The sequence below is a fragment of the Solanum verrucosum genome, unplaced genomic scaffold (assembly GCF_900185275.1).
Source record: "Solanum verrucosum unplaced genomic scaffold, falcon-dt-bn FXZP01000062.1, whole genome shotgun sequence".
In the NCBI taxonomy this organism is placed as follows: domain Eukaryota; kingdom Viridiplantae; phylum Streptophyta; class Magnoliopsida; order Solanales; family Solanaceae; genus Solanum; species Solanum verrucosum.
The window spans coordinates 3,118,899-3,137,585 of record NW_026020477.1 but is presented as its reverse complement, the minus strand read 5'-3'; the positions used below and the strand labels follow the sequence as shown (position 1 = coordinate 3,137,585).

The 18,687-nt window shown below is 31.4% G+C and overlaps 2 protein-coding genes across 2 annotated transcripts; both read left to right on the top strand.

Annotated features, from left to right (window-relative positions):
- The first annotated feature begins 8,389 nt into the window (after positions 1-8,389).
- On the top strand, positions 8,390-9,687 carry LOC125809251 (putative F-box/LRR-repeat protein 23). Its single transcript, XM_049488914.1, has 2 exons — positions 8,390-8,754; positions 8,986-9,687. The coding sequence occupies exons 1-2, from the start codon at positions 8,408-8,410 to the stop codon at positions 9,509-9,511; spliced, it is 873 nt and encodes a 290-aa protein (XP_049344871.1). The 5' UTR covers positions 8,390-8,407; the 3' UTR covers positions 9,512-9,687.
- A 5,758-nt stretch (positions 9,688-15,445) lies between these two features.
- On the top strand, positions 15,446-18,404 carry LOC125809380 (F-box/LRR-repeat protein At3g03360-like). Its single transcript, XM_049489033.1, has 3 exons — positions 15,446-16,354; positions 16,554-16,724; positions 17,967-18,404. The coding sequence occupies exons 1-3, from the start codon at positions 15,446-15,448 to the stop codon at positions 18,402-18,404; spliced, it is 1,518 nt and encodes a 505-aa protein (XP_049344990.1).
- The last annotated feature ends 283 nt before the right edge of the window (positions 18,405-18,687 follow it).

The window sequence follows — 18,687 nt, the reverse complement described above, 5'->3', positions numbered from 1 at the left end:
ATTAACCCAACAATGAATTGTATCATACGTCAATCCTAACTTGGATACCAAACGCTTTGCCTGAAAGAAGTTCTTTGGTGTGTTAAACTCCGGATTAACTAGTTCACCCAAAAGATCAACCATTGAGTCCATAGCCGCATTAGGACCATTTCAATCTAACTTAATATTCATTAATCTAACCGCAACTGACAAGGCACAATGCGGACTCCCTTCACATAGTGGACGACTAGACTCTTCTAATTGATCATAGAAACGTCTTGCTTCTTCATTAGGAGCTTCATCAAAATATTATTCCGGTTCCATCCCACATTGAACCCCGAAAGCATCATTGATCATTTCATGAACCTTATCATGTTCAACCCTAACCTGTTCAACCCTAATTTGACCATGTGGTGCAACCATATTATATACATCCACGGACATCGAATTATAAAACATACCATTCAATCCATCACTTTCTCCATGATCAATCCATACAAAATATCTAGGCTTAAATCCATTACAGTACAAATGAACCATAAATGTATCTGGTTTAAAAAATCTTAAGCACTTACACGCACTACAAGGACACCTAACCAATCCATTAATCTTGAAAATGTCAAGTGTCATTGTATGTTCAATAAAATTTCTAACACCGTCAATAATCTCAGGTTTCAAACCAGCACCAGTTTCATAATGCATATTATACATCCACAAACGATGATCCATCTACAAAAATATAGATATTCAATTATATTATAAATAAAATTTAATAATAATTTTACTAGTAGTAGTCCTAAAACTAGTTTAGTATTGACATAACCACATTATTTATTTTAACTTATTTAAATAACTTAACAACTTTAACAGTTTAATTTTGACTTAATACAACAACTAAATCCACCAACTAAACTACATTATTTATTTTAACTTATTTAAACAACTTAACAACTTTTTAACTTGAACTAGTTTAGTTTTGACTTAATTCCAACAACCAAATCCATCAATAAAATCACATTATTTAATTTAACTTATTTAAACAACTTTACAACTTTAACTAGTTTAGTATTGACTTAATTCCAACAACTAAATCCACCAACTAAATCACATTATTTATTTTTAACTTATTTAAATAACTTAACAACTTTAACTAGTTTAGTTTTGACTTAATACAGCAACTAAATCCACCAACTAAATCACATTATTTATTTTAACTTATTTAAATAACTTTTTAACTTGAACTAGTTTAGTTTTGACTTAATTCCAACAACTAAATCCATCAACAAAACCACATTATTTAATTTAATTTATTTAAACAACTTTATAACTTTAACTAGTTTAGTATTGACTTAATTCCAACAACTAAATCCACCAACTAAATCACATTATTTATTTTAACTTATTTAAACAACTTTAACTAGTTTAGTTTTGACTTAATACAACAACTAAATCCACCAACTAAACCACATTGTTTATTTTAACTTATTTAAACAACTTTTTAACTTGAACTAATTTAGTTTTGACTTAATTCCAACAACTAAATTCATCAACAAAATCACATTATTTAATTTAACTTATTTAAACAACCTAACAACTTTATAACTTTAACAACTTAACAGCTTTTTAAAGCTAAGTGTCAACACTAGATGAACACAAATCGATCTTGTAAGAAAATCAATTTTGTTATCAATAGGATCAACTAGTGTTGGTACTTATGTTTAACAAATATATTATTTCTAAATTTAAAGCTAAGTGTCAACACTAGATGGACACAAATCGATCTTGCAAGAAAATCAATTTTGTCATCAATAGGATCAACTAATGTTGGTACTTATGCTTAACAAACACATTATTCCTAAATTAAAGCTTAATATCAACACTAGATGGACACAAATCGATCTTGCAAGAAAATCAATTTTGTCATCCAATAGGATCAACTAGTGTTGATACTTATGCTTAACAAACACTCGATGGACACAAAAAAATTATCACAAAATTAAAGCTAAGTATCAAATACTAGATGGACACAAACACATTATTGAAAACAATTGTACTTGAACTTTAGAAATTTAGAAGCACCAACTTTATCTCCAACTTTGATGAAAGAAGCAATATAGTCTTGTATCAACTTTTTTAGATGTTGAGCTTCCTCAGTTGCCTAACACGAAAAGTTCTTAAATTAGTTAAATATAAACTTCAAATCCAAGAATATTAGTTATATATATTCAAGTTTTAATAAGTTCAAGTTTTCAATTCAAGTTCATATCTAATTTCTAAACTTAATTAGTTATATATTCAAGCTAATTAGTTCCAAATTCAAGTTCTAATTTCAAGTTCATATTCCTAATTAAGTTCAATTTATAGTAAATTCAAGTTATAATTAATTATAAGTTCTAATTAAGTTGTAATACAAATCCTTAAAATTCCAAATTCAAACTAGCTAGCTAGTGTCCCAAATTCAAACTATTAATTAGTCTTAAAATATCAAATATAATTCAAACTATTAGTCCTAAATTCCAAATTCAAACTAGTCTTAAAATTACAAATTGAAAGTACTCCTAGAATTCAAAAATCAAACTATAGTGCTAAAATCCAAAATTCAAACTATTAGTAGTCCTAAAATCTCAATAATAATTCAAACTAGTCCTAAATTCAAAATTCAAACTAGTCTTAAAATCACAAATTCAAACTTGTCCTAAAATTCCAAAATATAACTAGTGCTAAAATCCTAAATTAAACTAGCTAGCTATTCATAATCCCAAGTTCAAACTATTAGTCCTAAAATCTCAATAATAATTCAAACTAACTCAAAACATACACAAATTCAAACAACTCCTTAAATACCCTAATTCAAACTAATCTTACAATTCCAAAATCAAACTAATTAACTCAAGAAATATCAAAATTCAAACAAATCCTAAGATACCCTAATTCAAACTAACCCTAACATTAAAATTTTCAATTCACAATCAACAAACACAAACTAACAATCAAATAATACCTAATTCAAACTAACAATCAAAAACCCTAAATCATTCACTTACTGACTAACAATCAATCAAACTAACAATCAATAAAACTAAGTATATTAGTACTCTAATTTTGAGATACTTCAACTAAATAGAAACAAAAGTAATCTATTATGGAGGTTCTAAAAATTCACCTTCACTAAGGTCGGGGATGGAGGTGCTGGTCGAGATGGAGGCGGCGCCGGTCGGGATGGAGGCCCGCGACCTCCTGCTGCTGGGCGTGACTTCCTCTGCAGCTGCCGCGACGTCCTCTGCTGCTGCGAAGGTAGGTGGCTGCGGTCGGGGATGGCGGCGTGGCGCCGATCGGGGATGGTGGCGTGGCGCCGGTCGGGGATGGGTGGGGATCGGCGCCGATGGGGGTGGGTCGGGGGTGGATCTGGAGTGGAGAGTGAAAGTGGACTTAGGTTTTGAGAGTTAGTGTTTAGAAGTAAGAATTATATTGTCATTCTTTTTTTAAGAGAAGTCTTTAATTTACCGACCTCAGGATGTCGATATTTTTTAAAATAATTATCTATACATATATATATATATATATTTATATAAACTCACCTCTTGAGGTTGATTTTATTAATTAAACATATATAATTTAACTACACATCAACATATAATATATGTATATGTATACATTCATATATATACATCTATGTATATATACATATATATATATATATATATATGTAAATTTATTAAATTAAAATTCTGTTGATTTGTAGTTAAATTTTATATATATATATATATATATATATATACACACATATATATACATAATTATTTTAATATAAACTCACCTCTTGAGGTTGATTTTATTAATTAAACACACACATATATATATATATATATATATATATGTATCACATTAAATTTTAAGAACACAAAATGGTGCTCCGGAAAACGATTTAAATAAAATTAAATCAAAATAGAAAATAATACCGACATCAAGAGGTCGGTTTTTATTGTAATTCATTTTATGGGAAAAATTCCGACTTCTTGAGGTCGGAATTTGGTTTACCCGCAAATCGCAAACCGACCTCCGGATGTCACTTTTAAAAGTAATTAGATGAAATAAAAATACCGACCTCCGGATGTCGCTTTAATTAATAGTCGAAATAAAAATACCGACCTCATGAGGTCGGTATTTTAATTACATACTATTTAATTTTTACCGACATTCGAAAGTCGGTATTATGAAATATTTAATTGAGAAAAAATTCCAACCTCAGGAGGTCGGAATTTTTAATGAATTACAATAAAAACCGACCTCTTGATGTCAGTATTATTTTTCTCAATTAAATATAAAAAATACCGACCTCATGAGGTCGGTATTTTATATTAATTTATTTTTACTATTTAATTTTACCGACATACGGAAGTCGGTATTATAATTTTTTTTGTTTTTTATTTTACACAAAACCTATTGAGAAAAAATAAAATATTGTTATATATATATATATATATATATATATATATATATATATATATAATTATTTTAATATAAACTCATCTCTTGAGGTTGATTTTATTAATTAAACATATATAATTTAACTACACATCAACATATAATATATGTATATGTATACATACATATATATACATCTATGTGTATATATATATATATATATATATATATATATATATATATATATATATATATATATATATATATATAATTTAATAAATTTACATATATATATATATATAGATGTATATATGTATATATATATATATATAGATGTATATATGTATATATATATATATATATATATATATATATATATATATATATATATATATATATATGTAAATTTATTAAATTAAACTTCTGTTGATGTGTAGTTAAATTTTTTTATATATATATATATAATTATTTTAATATAAACTCACCTCTTGAGGTTGATTTTATTAATTAAACATATATAATTTAACTACACATCAACATAATTTTAATTTAATAAATTTACATATATATATATGTAAATTTATTAAATTAAAATTATGTTGATTTGTAGTTAAATTATATATATATTGATATATATAAATACACACATATATATACATAATTATTTTAATATAAACTCACCTCTTGAGGTTGATTTTATTAATTAAACACACACACACACACACACACACACACACACACACACACATATATATATATGTATCACATTAAATTTTAAGAACACAAAATGGTCCTCCGGAAAACGATTTAAATAAAATTAAATCAAAACAGAAAATAATACCGACATCAAGAGGTCGGTTTTTATTGTAATTCATTTTCTGGGAAAAATTCCGACTTCTTGAGGTCGGAATTTGGTTTACCCGCAAATCGCAAACCGACCTCCGGATGTTGCTTTTAAAAGTAATTAGATGAAATAAAAATACCGACCTCCGGATGTCGCTTTAATTAATAGTCGAAATAAAAATACCGACCTCATGAGGTCGGTATTTTTATTACATACTATTTAATTTTTACCGACATTCGGAAGTCAGTATTATGAAATATTTAATTGAGAAAAAATTCCGACCTCCTGAGATCGGAATTTTTAATGAATTACAATAAAAACCGACCTCTTGATGTCGGTATTATTTTCTCAATTAAATATAAAAAATACCGACCTCATGAGGTCGGTATTTCATATTAATTTATTTTTACTATTTAATTTTACCGACATACGGAAGTCGGTATTATAATTTTTGTTGTTTTTTATTTTACACAAAACCTATTGAGAAAAAATAAAATATTGTTATTTTTATATATATATATATATAAATATTTTAATATAAACTCACCTCTTGAGGTTGATTTTATTAATTAAACATATATAATTTAACTACACATCAACATAATTTTAATTTAATAAATTTACATATATATATGTATATATACATCTATGTATATATATGTATGTATACATATACACACACATATATATACATAATTATTTTAATATAAACTCACCTCTTGAGGTTGATTTTATTAATTAAACACACACACACACACACACACATATATATATATATATATATATATATATATATATATGTATGTATCACATTAAATTTTAAGAACACAAAATGGTCCTCCGGAAAACGATTTAAATAAAATTAAATCAAAATAGAAAATAATACCGACATCAAGAGGTCGGTTTTTATTGTAATTCATTTTCTGGGAAAAATTCCGACTTTTTGAGATCGGAATTTGGTTTACCCGCAAATCGCAAACCGACCTCCGGATGTCGCTTTTAAAAGTAATTAGATGAAATAAAAATACCGACCTCCGGATGTCGCTTTAATTAATAGTCGAAATAAAAATACCGACCTCATGAGGTCGGTATTTTAATTACATACTATTTAATTTTTACCGACATTCGGAAGTCGGTATTATGACTAGTTTTGAAAATAAATAAATTAAAAGAGAATCCTGATTTGTGGTGACGCCACGTAGGGTTCTCTTTTATATATATATATATATATATATGATTTTTCTTTAAACTATCGTACAAATTAATTGAATTGACTTACTATTCATAAAAGAAAGAAAGTTGTTGCAAGGTTTTTCACAAAACAACCATAAGATTTTTTAAAAGTTGTCTGCTTGAGCTACTTACAAGCCATCTGCTTGATTTCACATTTACTCAAAAAAATAAAAATGTAATGAATGTCTATAATATGGTGTATCTATAACATAAGTTTTTATAATTTATTTTTATCTTTATACCTTTTAATATTAGCTTTTTTATCGATTTAAAATAGAGCCGGACATTTCAGTATTTATAAAATTGATCTATTTCATTTATATTTTAATAAGTTAGATCACTTGTATTTCAGTTGGGTAAATATGAAATATATTGTTAACCTATAATAATATAAACAAATATTGAAAAAAATATGAGAATTCATATTTTGTCATGGTTAAACCAACTCAAATAAGGATATTTCTATAAGAAGGAATCAAAAACACACATTTTAATTAATTAAATGTTAAATATGTTGTTATTTACTCCAAATTGATATTCTCATATCAATTTTTAAAAATAGAAAATCAGTTTTGCTATTCTTTTGCTTCTGGTTTAATTTTTATTTAGTGTTTTCTCTCTTTTATTTCTTTTGCCATTTTGTTTTTATGTTCCTGCTACATCACTAAATTGAAGTTTGTCTGTTTTTCTTTCTTCTAGATATTAAACTTTTTTGTCAATTCGATCATAGTAGTAATTTATTATATTATTTTGTTGTTGAAAATTTTTGATATAAAGAATCTGAAATTTAGAAAAGACAGTTCGATGGAATTGACCAATTTGAATACAAAGGTCTAATTATGCATTTATTGTATCATAATCCATAAACATATTTTTTAAAGTATGTTTTATGAACACAAAAAGCAATAAGATAAATAAGAATCCAAGTAAGAAAAACTAAATTAATCAATGAAAAAAATAATAATACAAATTAGAGCCATTTTACGCAATTCGTAATTGACCTAAAATAAATATGGGTTTAAATCATTTTACCCAATTTATATTTGACCTAAAATAAATACGGGTTAGAACCATTTTATTCAATTTATATATGACTTAATTAGTTTGATCATATTTATTAAACCTGTAAAATTACTCGCGTAATAGCACGAAATTTATAAAATAATACTTAAAACCTATTGGTCATTAAAATTAAAACACTGTATTATCTTACAAGATTACATAGTAACAAACATTAATAATGTAAAAGAAAATGAAAATTATTACATCTTATCATTTATCCTTAATAACATAAACATAAATTAATGACTCTAAAAATACATATGAGGATCTGTAACATAAGCAGTTGTGTCAGTGAACCACTCAAACATGGACAAAGTACACAAACATTTAATTGTGAAGAAGAAGAGGAGGTCCAAAATTTGCGTTGTTTTAAAATGAAAGAAAATCCTTCTATTTATAGACAACAAAGGGTAGTGTGAATAAATGTTTATTGTGCCTTATCGGAAATGTTACAACTATTTGGAAAAGTTGCAACCCTTCGGAAAGGTCACAACCTTTCATAAAAGCCACGACTTTTCATAAAATTCGCAACTCTTTATTAAAGTCGAAACTTTTCATAAAAGTCACAAAGTAAAAGAGAACTTTGGTTTGTGGTGGCGCCACATAGGCGGACATAAGATTTTCATATGGTATGATATGATATGGTATGATATGATATGATACTTATATAGTCGATTACACTTCAATTCATTTTTAATCTGTCCAAATTCAATCCAAAATCCATCTATTTATCATGATTTTAAACAACCATCCATCCAAACAAGGTGTAAAGGGGGCAAAGGCTCCTTTGTTTTGTGTTACTTCAAAAGCATCCATTTTCTTCTTCACAGCCTCAATTTCCAACTCAAACCCTAGAAAAATACAATGAACAGAAAGGGAAAAGTAAAAGGTAAAAGCAACAGCCAGCCGATGGTGAAAAGGCCGCCATGGATGGAACTTCCTGAAGGTATATGGCCGAATATACTACACAGGCTTGGTGCTGTAGAGATACTGGAGACAGCTGAGAAAGTGTGCAGTAAGTGGAGGCGAGTGTGTAAGGATCCTTCAATGTGGCGAGTCATTGACATGTGGAACCTCGGAGACCTCTCTGACATGGATTACGACTTAGAGGTAATGTGCCGCTACGCCGTTGATCGCAGCCAAGGTGAAGTCGTTGATATCAATTTGCAGTACTTTGCCACTGGTCAGTTGCTTGAGTACATAGCTGAAAGGTAATTTCTTTCCCCAAATTTTAGGCTTCCATTGTGTTTGTATTGTTTGTTTTCCTTCATTTGGATTTTTTTGCTTTGCAAAGGTGGCATATTTCTTATCTCTTTTATTTTGGTTCATTAAGTAAGGTAGCAAATCGTTTCATTCTGTGGTATACTTCCTCTAATTTTTTTTTTATTAGGGATTGTGATTGGTAATCTGTCCTTTAATTCATGTATCCTTTTGTCCACCAGATCAGGAAAACTGAAAAGACTTAGCATTGCATGTGGCTATGGTATGGTATGTGAGAGATTGGTTGAAGTAGTTCAAAAATTCCCATTGTTAGAGGAGCTGAGTTTGACACACACAACCATCACGATAGAAGGGATTGAAGCTCTTGGACGCTCTTGTCCACGGTTGAAGTTGTTTGAACTAAATAACTCATTGTATATGGGATCAGGTGATTACTTTGATAACGAAGATGTAAGAAATGAAGAGGCTCTAGCTATTGCTAAAAACCTGCCTACCTTGCACCACCTTCAACTCATTGGAAACAAGATGACAATTAAAGGCGTTGAGGCTATTCTTGATAATTGTCCTCATCTTGTATCACTTGACTTGCGGCTGTGCAAATATGTTAGCCTCAACAAAGTCTTGAGTAATAGAATTTCTGGGCGGATTAAAGATCTGAAGCATCCTCATGACTCTCTTGCAGGTCTTGAATTTTCATTTGAGGCTTGTGGGGAGTATGATGAAGATCAGATGTCTGATGATTACTGACTACTAGTGGACGCGTATCTAGCATTAACCTCGTTTATGAAGTCGCAAACATTTTGGGTCATTGGATTATGAACACTTAAGGTGTCTGCGGTGATAAGTAATATAGGAAATATTTTCTGTTATGAATGTAATGACTATGTAGTGTTATTATCGGAGAATATTAGTAGCTCAGTTGATAGTTGATTGTCTACTTGAACTCTCACCATGTTGGTGAGGGTTCCCCACCTTGTACCCACATTTTCCCTTCACCTACGCCCAATATTGAAAAAGAATATTAAAGAAATGTAGTGTTATTATAAAAATTTTCCATTTGTCCAGGATAAAATGTGCAAAATTCTTGGCTTATTGGAATATCCGGGGTGAAATTACATTTCTTCTCATGATATATGACTCTTTTCTTTTGGGCTGATTCAAAAAGATAACACCTTTTTTATATGGTATAATACATAAACATACCTTTTTACTTGGCCTCGGCTGACATTAATGCCCTCCAACTTTGGGCACATTTATGTATTATGCCTATAAAATATTGTTGCTAGAGCTGCCTCTGTTGGCAGTTGAGTTCAAGCCAGTTGAATGCCTGACTGAGCCTTTTGCCAATTTACTAAATCTTAACAAGGTAGTTTTCATGTTCTTTTCCTTGATATTTCTTGACTGGCCATGTAGTTAGCCTTTGTGAATTGATTGCAGATATTATATTTAAAAGTTGGCAAAAGAAGAAAGGATGCATTAGGACAGCAAATGAACTATCAAAAGGAAATGCATAATTTGTAGGGCTACTAACTGAGAAACTTATATACAGTATATTGTGTTATTAACATGATGGAATATGAATATGGATGGAGAGAGTGCCTACTGTACGTTTGCCATTGTTCTTATGCAAAATTGACTCTTAGGTTGTTTCCGTTTTACTTCAGTACTTGACTACTCTTCTTTTATTTTGCAATAATTGTCTTTTGGGGGATTTTGGGATCTTTTCATAATTTGCTCTGGATTTTTGAGATATTTGACTTATTGGATTGACAAATTCTTGGTGAGGAGATCACTTTCTTCTGGAGTTCTCCTCACCAAGAAAGGTGCTAACCTGGATTACTCAATAGCATTTAAAGTTTCTCAATAGTATCAGAATATACTGGTTATCCAATATATCATATGAGCTTTGTAGAGTAAAGCCCCTTGATATGAAATCTGGTTCAATTCCCACAGCATCTATAGTATAACCTCTTTCTGAATCAAGAAGATCTCCAGGACAAGACGTCTCACCTGTTACAGAGATGATCCCATGGCGCCGTATCTCAGGTCAACCTGTTACAGAGCCTGATGAAGTGGCAAAATTTTTTGGGTGCCCTTTGCCCTCTCAGAAGTTGAAGCCGGAAAGTTGTTGCCATGACAAGGATGAAAGGTAACTTTTCTTATTGAATTTTACCTAATTATTCCTTGTAATCCCTATAGTGAAGTAAGAATGTTAATGCAACATTGACAGAATTGTGAGTTCGAATCTGTATTTTACTGGGGAACTTAGTCCTCATGCTAGCAATTGAACCACACAGGTCTATGTTAATGTCCAAGAGATAACTAGAGTCTTTTGCGATAACTCAAATTAGTCAAAGTTGCTGAACAATTTTTTTTCTTTATTTTTTTATTGGTTTTTCTTCAATTAGATTCACAAGAAGAGAAATTGAATTTCATTGGCATGTCTTGTATATTTTAGGACTTTATTTCTAAGGTTCCAAGTATAATCATTTAGGTTCATGATTTTGAATATACGCAGTATGAACATCCTTAAAATGAAGCATCTTTATGCATTTTAGCAACTGATTTCCACTTTATAGGTGGGGATATGGAGTCTGCCGAAATTAACCAGTGCATCTATTCCTTGAACCCGGGTTGGAGCATATCTCTGATTGACTACTAGATGTCATTGCCACAAGTTACATAGATGTATTTTTCACTGCAACAACACATTAATATTCTCCTCCGGTATTTCTTGAGCAGTATACTTCTCAGAGCATAGGAGTAGTCATAGTTGAATCAAGTTGTCGAATAGAACTCTTTAGAGCATGTAGTTACATAAGAACAATTTGCATTGAATATATCAAATGTTGGTTTAATTATCTATTTTGATATGAGTTGTGTGGACCATATGTCGTTGATATGCTGTTTGCCTGCGAACATAGTGTTCTCATGCATCAGTTATATACTGTTACAAAGATTGATATGACTTTCTCCTCAATATTTCTACTTATAACTTATTCTCTTTAAGTAATTATAGAATCTATAGTACACCTACTTATGGATTGATTCTCAATTTGATTTATCACTGCAAAAGATAGATAACGGATACTGAAATTATGGCTTTTTTTTTCTTTTCTGCTTGTAGGCTGTTGAGTTAACAAGCCACGGGTATGAACCTTCTGAGAGAGATATCTTGCATCCCAATGAAACCTTTTGAGACAATCTAGAAGCTCCTGCACCACCTCTCACTAGGTAACCTGTAACCATTCTCTTATTTGATCAGTTACATTTCTTGGTGTTAAAAGATATTTCCTCAATTCACTGCTGTAAGTAGTCTAGTCTACATGGCACAATTTACAAGCATATTTTCTTCAAGAAAAATGGCAGTTGAGATAGTGTGTTGCTATGTGCTGTGGGAAAGGTACAAAGGGTGTACTGTTGAAGGAAAAGCAGTAGCCATTCGTGTCTGATACTGCTTTTTGGTGCAAACTAACTGAAATCTGTTAATGAAGATATTGATGTGATAGATGTTACCTTCAGGAGTAGCCTGAGTTGTATATAGTTGTTGTACTCACTAGCATGGGTTTGGTGCTCAGCCAATTATATTAATAGAATCTTCTTTACATACTGCAAAGAAGAAAACATTATGCTAGCAAGTTAGGTAATTTAGAGGTCCAGAAAGGGACCATTAATCCAAGAAAGGAGTCCTTCCCTAGTCCAACATTATAAAGATAAATATAGTTGATGTCGGCATGACATCTATTGGAAGAAATATGATAATAGAACGATCATATGTGGAAAAGTTTCTGGACTAGATGACATAAACCAATTTTCTTTTAATGGTTAGGACCAGTAGTTGCAACTACATTATCTGTGTACAGAACACATGTTACCTATGTACTCGTCCAAGGTGAGACATTCTAATCTCATTTTAATGGTTTAGAGTTGACAATTGTAACTACATTGATGGAGCCAGCCTCCTGAAAATCATTTGTGCTTAAAAGGTGTATTTACTGTTGGAAATTCATAGAGGAAAACACTCTTAATAACTCAAATTCTTTCTTGAAGACAGATAGAGCTTTATTGCTCTCTACTTCCGTACATAATCAATAATTTTTTTGAAAACAAGTGGACTTCTACTAACTTGACTCACATAAAATACTACAAAGCTTATGTTTCTTTATGGGTGAGAAATATTATTGAACATTGAGACCCTATTTATTTATAGACACCGTATAACTCTTTTTCCAACTAGGACGCTACAATACAATCCTTTTAAGTAGGATTTTATATACTATTTCTAATTCTATTCCTATTCCTATTTGTTAGAATTCCTATTCTCAATTCCTATTTTGAGAATAGGAAATATCTAATTTAACCCAAGAAATTCTTTTCATGAATAAAACAATGCAATTATCTAAGTAGTTAAAAAAACAATGCATGTATCTAGGGGAGACAATCAAATCCAACCTGTCCAATCTGTTTAAGTTTGGATGGGTTATTAACCCGCTCATTCATTAGCTCAACCCATTTCAATCCATTAAAAATTGGGTTGATATGCAACCCGAACCGGCTCTTGAGAGATCTTGTCAAAGTACTTTTTTAATTTGATATGTTATATATAGTCGTAATAAAGAAAAAAACAATTTTATCAGGTAATAAATAGTTTAAAAGAACAAATAAGATAATTAAGCTTAGTAAAAATTGGGTTGAGTCTTGACCCATTATATAACCCATTACCTAACCCATTTTGACCCAAGCAAATTTGGGTTGGGTTGGGTTTAGACCTGATTGTTGTCTTAACCCATTATGACCCGCACAAGTTTGGCCCAACCCACCCAATTGCCACCCCTACATGTATCTAAGTAAAAGTGAACTAAATTGCTCACTCTTTTCAAAAGAAACCTAATATGTCTTTATAATGGTCCATAAAGTTGAAACTAAAATATCAAATTATTCCCCTGATGTGATTTGCAATGCAATCCAGTCCTGTTAGTTGACTTACGGCCTATGGTTTGCCTTTAAATCCTCCGTCATTTGTTTTTTAGGGTTTTAGACTCGCGTCATGAATTGACTCTGTGGGCAAGAGCTGTTTCACAATCTGAAGTCTGGTTGTATGCTCATCTAATAGATTGCCATCTTCTTAATGTACGGGATGTGGATCGAACTCACGATTGTATGTTGCCTCGTGATTTGACCATCTTCTGCAGGGTCTTGTTTGACATGTTCTCTGTTTTTTTGATGATCTGCTCATCGGTCTGTCAGTTGATTTGTGATTGTAAGTGTGGTGATAAATGTCTTTAATTCTGGCGATCTGATCTCGTGCTAGTGATTCCGATGAAGACTTCTTCGACAACTAGCTGGTATGATTCCATTTCCCAATTTTACGTTAGTGCAACTCTGAGAAACTGATGATCGTGATTTCGAACATTGATTTTAGCGACCAATTAACTATTTGCCACTTTCAATAGATTGAGCTTCAAAGGAAGCTAATACCACTATTAGAAAATTGCGAAGTAATAACTATTCTTCATAAAATCCTAAATTTTATTACCCAAAATATAAGGACTTTTGTTTGAAAAAAATAAGATCAATATGGAGCTCAACTTCTTATAAAACATACCTCTGGAAGTCGATTGAAGAGCTCCAAGCTTGGGGAGAAATCAAAATGAGAGATGGAGAGCTTGAAAGAGAACAGAGCACGAGTATGATTTTATTTGTTTTTGATAAAGAAGAGAGCATGAATAAGTTGAATCTTTGAAGAGAGAAAAAAACATTTAGGAGAACAGAAAAAAAACTTTCATATTGAAAATAAAATCAGTCATCATGTCATCTCCCAATTCTTTTTGCAAATGCAAACCAAAAAGATATGCACAACATATAGGAAAATGGAGTTGAATAACTAAAAAGAAATACTTTATCTAATTTCAAATAATTGTAACTCTAGAATGAAATTGTATGTGAAATTGGTGTTTACAAGTATGTAAGTAAATATTAAATTAAGTGTCAATTAAAATAGTATATGTGAATTTTAAAGACAATTTGGATATAATAGTTTAAAGAGGTAATGCCTATCTCTTGCTTCTTGTTGTAAGCATGTGAATTTGTTCTCAATGTTTTGAGAATAATTTAATGGTTCATTACATATCCGTATGTATGAATAAGTTCTCCAAATCTAAACATTTCTTATTCTTCACATGATGATGAGTTTACGACTAAACTACATTTACAACCGAGATTTTCCTACTAATCAAGTGATGCAAGCTTGGTCAGTATGAAATAGATCTAATATGTGTATGTTTCTTTATAGTTCCATTTAAAGGAAATGTAGTATCTACTAACTTAAGTGATGAAATTTGTAGGAAAGAACACGAGGATTTATGGATTCTTGAGTATTTCTTCCATTTTAATGGAATCGATCTTTAATTATTATCCTTGTTTAGGTAATTTATGTAGATTGTTTCTCTGTATATTATGCTATAGAAGTTAATATTTTATATGTCATAATTGATAATCAATTAATGTTTTCATGTATATGTAATAGTTCTATAAAAGTTCCATATTTATGTTTTTTTTCGCCAACTATATATTTGCTTTAGGGAAATCAGCCTAAATTACATAGCACTTGCCCGATATCTCTGACCCAATCAACACCTCCACAAACCCTCCACCTTGAAGACATACTAGTAGTTGTACTCCATGGAAAGGCAACAGGAACTCATGGTGGGAGCAGACCGACTCAGCGATTTACCCGATTCAATCCTACTTCACATCCTCTCTATGTTGCCGAACAATAAAGAAGTTGTGAGAACTAGTGTATTGTCTGAACGATGGCAGTTTCTCTGGAAATTCGTTCCAACATCACTCAATTTCAACTTCCCGATTAGTGACAATGAAAATGTCACTCGTGATTACCTAGTTTCTATCCACAAAGAACTTTATTATTGGAGGTCTTGCGAAAAAATTCGGAAACTCAGAGTGTGGGGCCTTAAGTATGAGGAGCGTTATGCTAAAGATGTTGATATATGGGTTCATTTTGCGACTAGACTTGCTAATATTGAAGATCTTGAACTTGGTCTTCTTACCAATAACCGAAGATATGAGTTTCCTCAATTTGCATATAAAACTGCATCGTTGAGGAATTTGGTGTTATGGAACTGCCGGTTGAACCCTTTTGGAAATGTTAACTGGAGTAGTCTCGTTTCTCTTTCAATTGTTTACATGGGATTCACAGATGGTGTCGTGGAAAAGGTATTATCTGGTTGCCCTAACGTGGAGTACTTGGAATTGGAAAATTTTTTAGGCATACATCGTTTGGAAATAAGATCTATGAAGTTGAGAGAATTGATTATACGCGACTATAAAAATGAGAATCATGACCTTTGGCTCGAATTATTAGCCCCTTACATTCAAAAACTGCAAATTTTGGGGTTGTGCAGTGAGATATGCATCATAAATGTGGCATCACTTGTGACTGCGGTGCTTTGTTTTGATTTTGATTTTGAGGACGAAGAACAAAACTTGGAGAAGGAATTTAGGTTTTTTAAGGAACTTCTTCATAGCGTTGCCCACGTCGAGAATCTTAACTTGGGATCCTGGTGCATAGAGGTATATTCATACTCTTCACTATCCAAAATTCATATCCTTTTTAGGGATTTTTTATTTGCTAGTGAATCATCAGTATAATAACATTGATAGTGCCACTACTTGGGATAATCTCTATGAATTATTCTACAATTTCCATTTCATTTATTATGTCATATTTTCTTGTTTTGACATATTTTGGTTTGTCTATTTTGTTTGTAAGTGCTTGTCCATCTTGGAGTTGACAGGGTGGGAGTTTCCACCATCAAGCCGGAAGTTCTTAGAACTTGGTGTGGAATTTGAACAGTTGGACTTCCCTGGAATTTGCTGTTTTCTGCAGAGCTCACTGGATCTTGAGACATTGGTCATTGATTGGTACGATGTTGAATCTGGAGTAAGTTTCTTTTAGACCTTTATATTTGTTACTTCATGTTATTCATTTCAAACAACTAGTACTGGATGAATAAGATGATATATTTAACATTTCTCATCTCAAGTGCTTCTGAAAAAAAATCAGAATTTTCTTTTTAATTTAGACCCTCCTAGTAGTTAAAAAAAAGGTAAGACTTGTATCAGTTCTATCCTCAAGCGTAGAGAAGATTAAGGAGGTTCAATGTTTGACAAAAGTGTAGGAGATAATCCTTAATGTTTAAACAGAACAAGGACTCCCATTTGCAATTTGAAGCATAGCTAGCTTGAGTACTTAATGAGCTTTCAACAATAGCTTCTAATTTGTGGGGGCTGCTTCCGTGTACGTTGCTTCCATAAGAACTAAAATGGAGAAAAAGTGAGATAAGTAACATGTGAACTGACTGAAGGATCAAACCGGGAAGTTCATCTTGTTGCATTATTGGAGATAAGCTTTGGGCTTCTTCCAATTATGAAGGAAAAGAGCTTCCATGTGTCAATCCTTAAGTTCCTTCTAGCTTCTCTTCATAGTGAGTCAAAGTTGAAAATGTTTTTTCCTACATCCACTAGGTGATTGTATCCAACTAAAGAATTAGCCACACAATTGGCTTCTCTGTCACCTCAACTTATGAGTCAACTCTTAATCTTTTCAATAATAGGTTTGTATTCCCAAGAAGGTTTTGCAACTCGCTTGAACATTCACAATAAGTAAAGAGCCGTCCACCCAAATGCTTCTAATACAATGTTCAGGATTGAGGATACCATTTAAGCCCATAGGAAAGTGAAAAAGCTTTAGTCATATTTTTGTTCAAAATCTGCTTTTCTTGTCTCAAAAGTTTATGATTCTCTTTGTTCAATCTGTTGTAGTTCCGTGCTTATTATTTCTTTTTTTGTTGTTAGACGCTCAGATGAACTTTTTTGTTCTCAATTTATTTTCCCTCATAAAATAGTTCAGCTTTTGTTGCTTTGATTCATGTTGTCACTATCAAATAGACTATATGAGTAAACTTTTTGTAATTGTTGGTAAAAGATGTTTAACAAGTGATAGTACTCACCTTAATGTGAGGGGATAAATGATCAGATGCTTTGAAACATCTTTTTATTGTTGTCATGTACTGAGATGTTCCTTGTATTGAAAAGTCATCATCTTTTTATTTTATCCACAATCAACTCCTTGGTTTCCTGCTTCCATCTAAGGAAAATAATTGGTTTGAATTCTTTCCTACAGGACTTGCTGTCAAGGTACATAAATGAGGATGAACAGATCAGGAGGTTTGAGTCCCATAGTTTTAATGGCTCATTTCCATATCTGAAGACCATCAAGATCCTTAACTTTTATGGATTTGTGCTGCCATTGGTAAAATATTTGCTGAAGCATGCAATTGTGCTAGAAAAGTTTGACATTGTTGTTGTATACCAAGGGAGTGATGTGTCTACGCATTATGCTACACAATGGCACAAGAGCTCGCAAGCTATCCAAGATCCTCTCCGCATGCTTCAGTTGACTTTTCTTATTGATGACTTTGGTCCCCTACCGTTTGTTAATATCGCAACATACTTGACATCTATAACTTTATGTTTGAAATTGTCCGGTTTGAGCTGTCAGAAAAAGCTTGGATTGCACTTGTCAATATCCAAGGAGGTGTTAGTAGTTCTTCATGTCTAAGTAACAGTGTGTGTATCCTCTAATAGTGATATGGAAGAAAGCTTGCTCTAATGCTTTGTAATTTCTATTTATTTTGCTAAATCCTGATCTTGTTGCCAATACTGCTAGACTCATTATTGCCTTGTTTCACTGGTTTCTTGTTATTCTTAATTGGTGGAAAAGAAACTTGAAAATATTTAATCTCTGTTATCCTACTTAATTTCTTTTCCGAAGAAAAAATTGGAGGGAGATGGTGTGGAGATTTCTGTCTCCTGGAGTTCTCCGCTTACCTGATTACTCAATA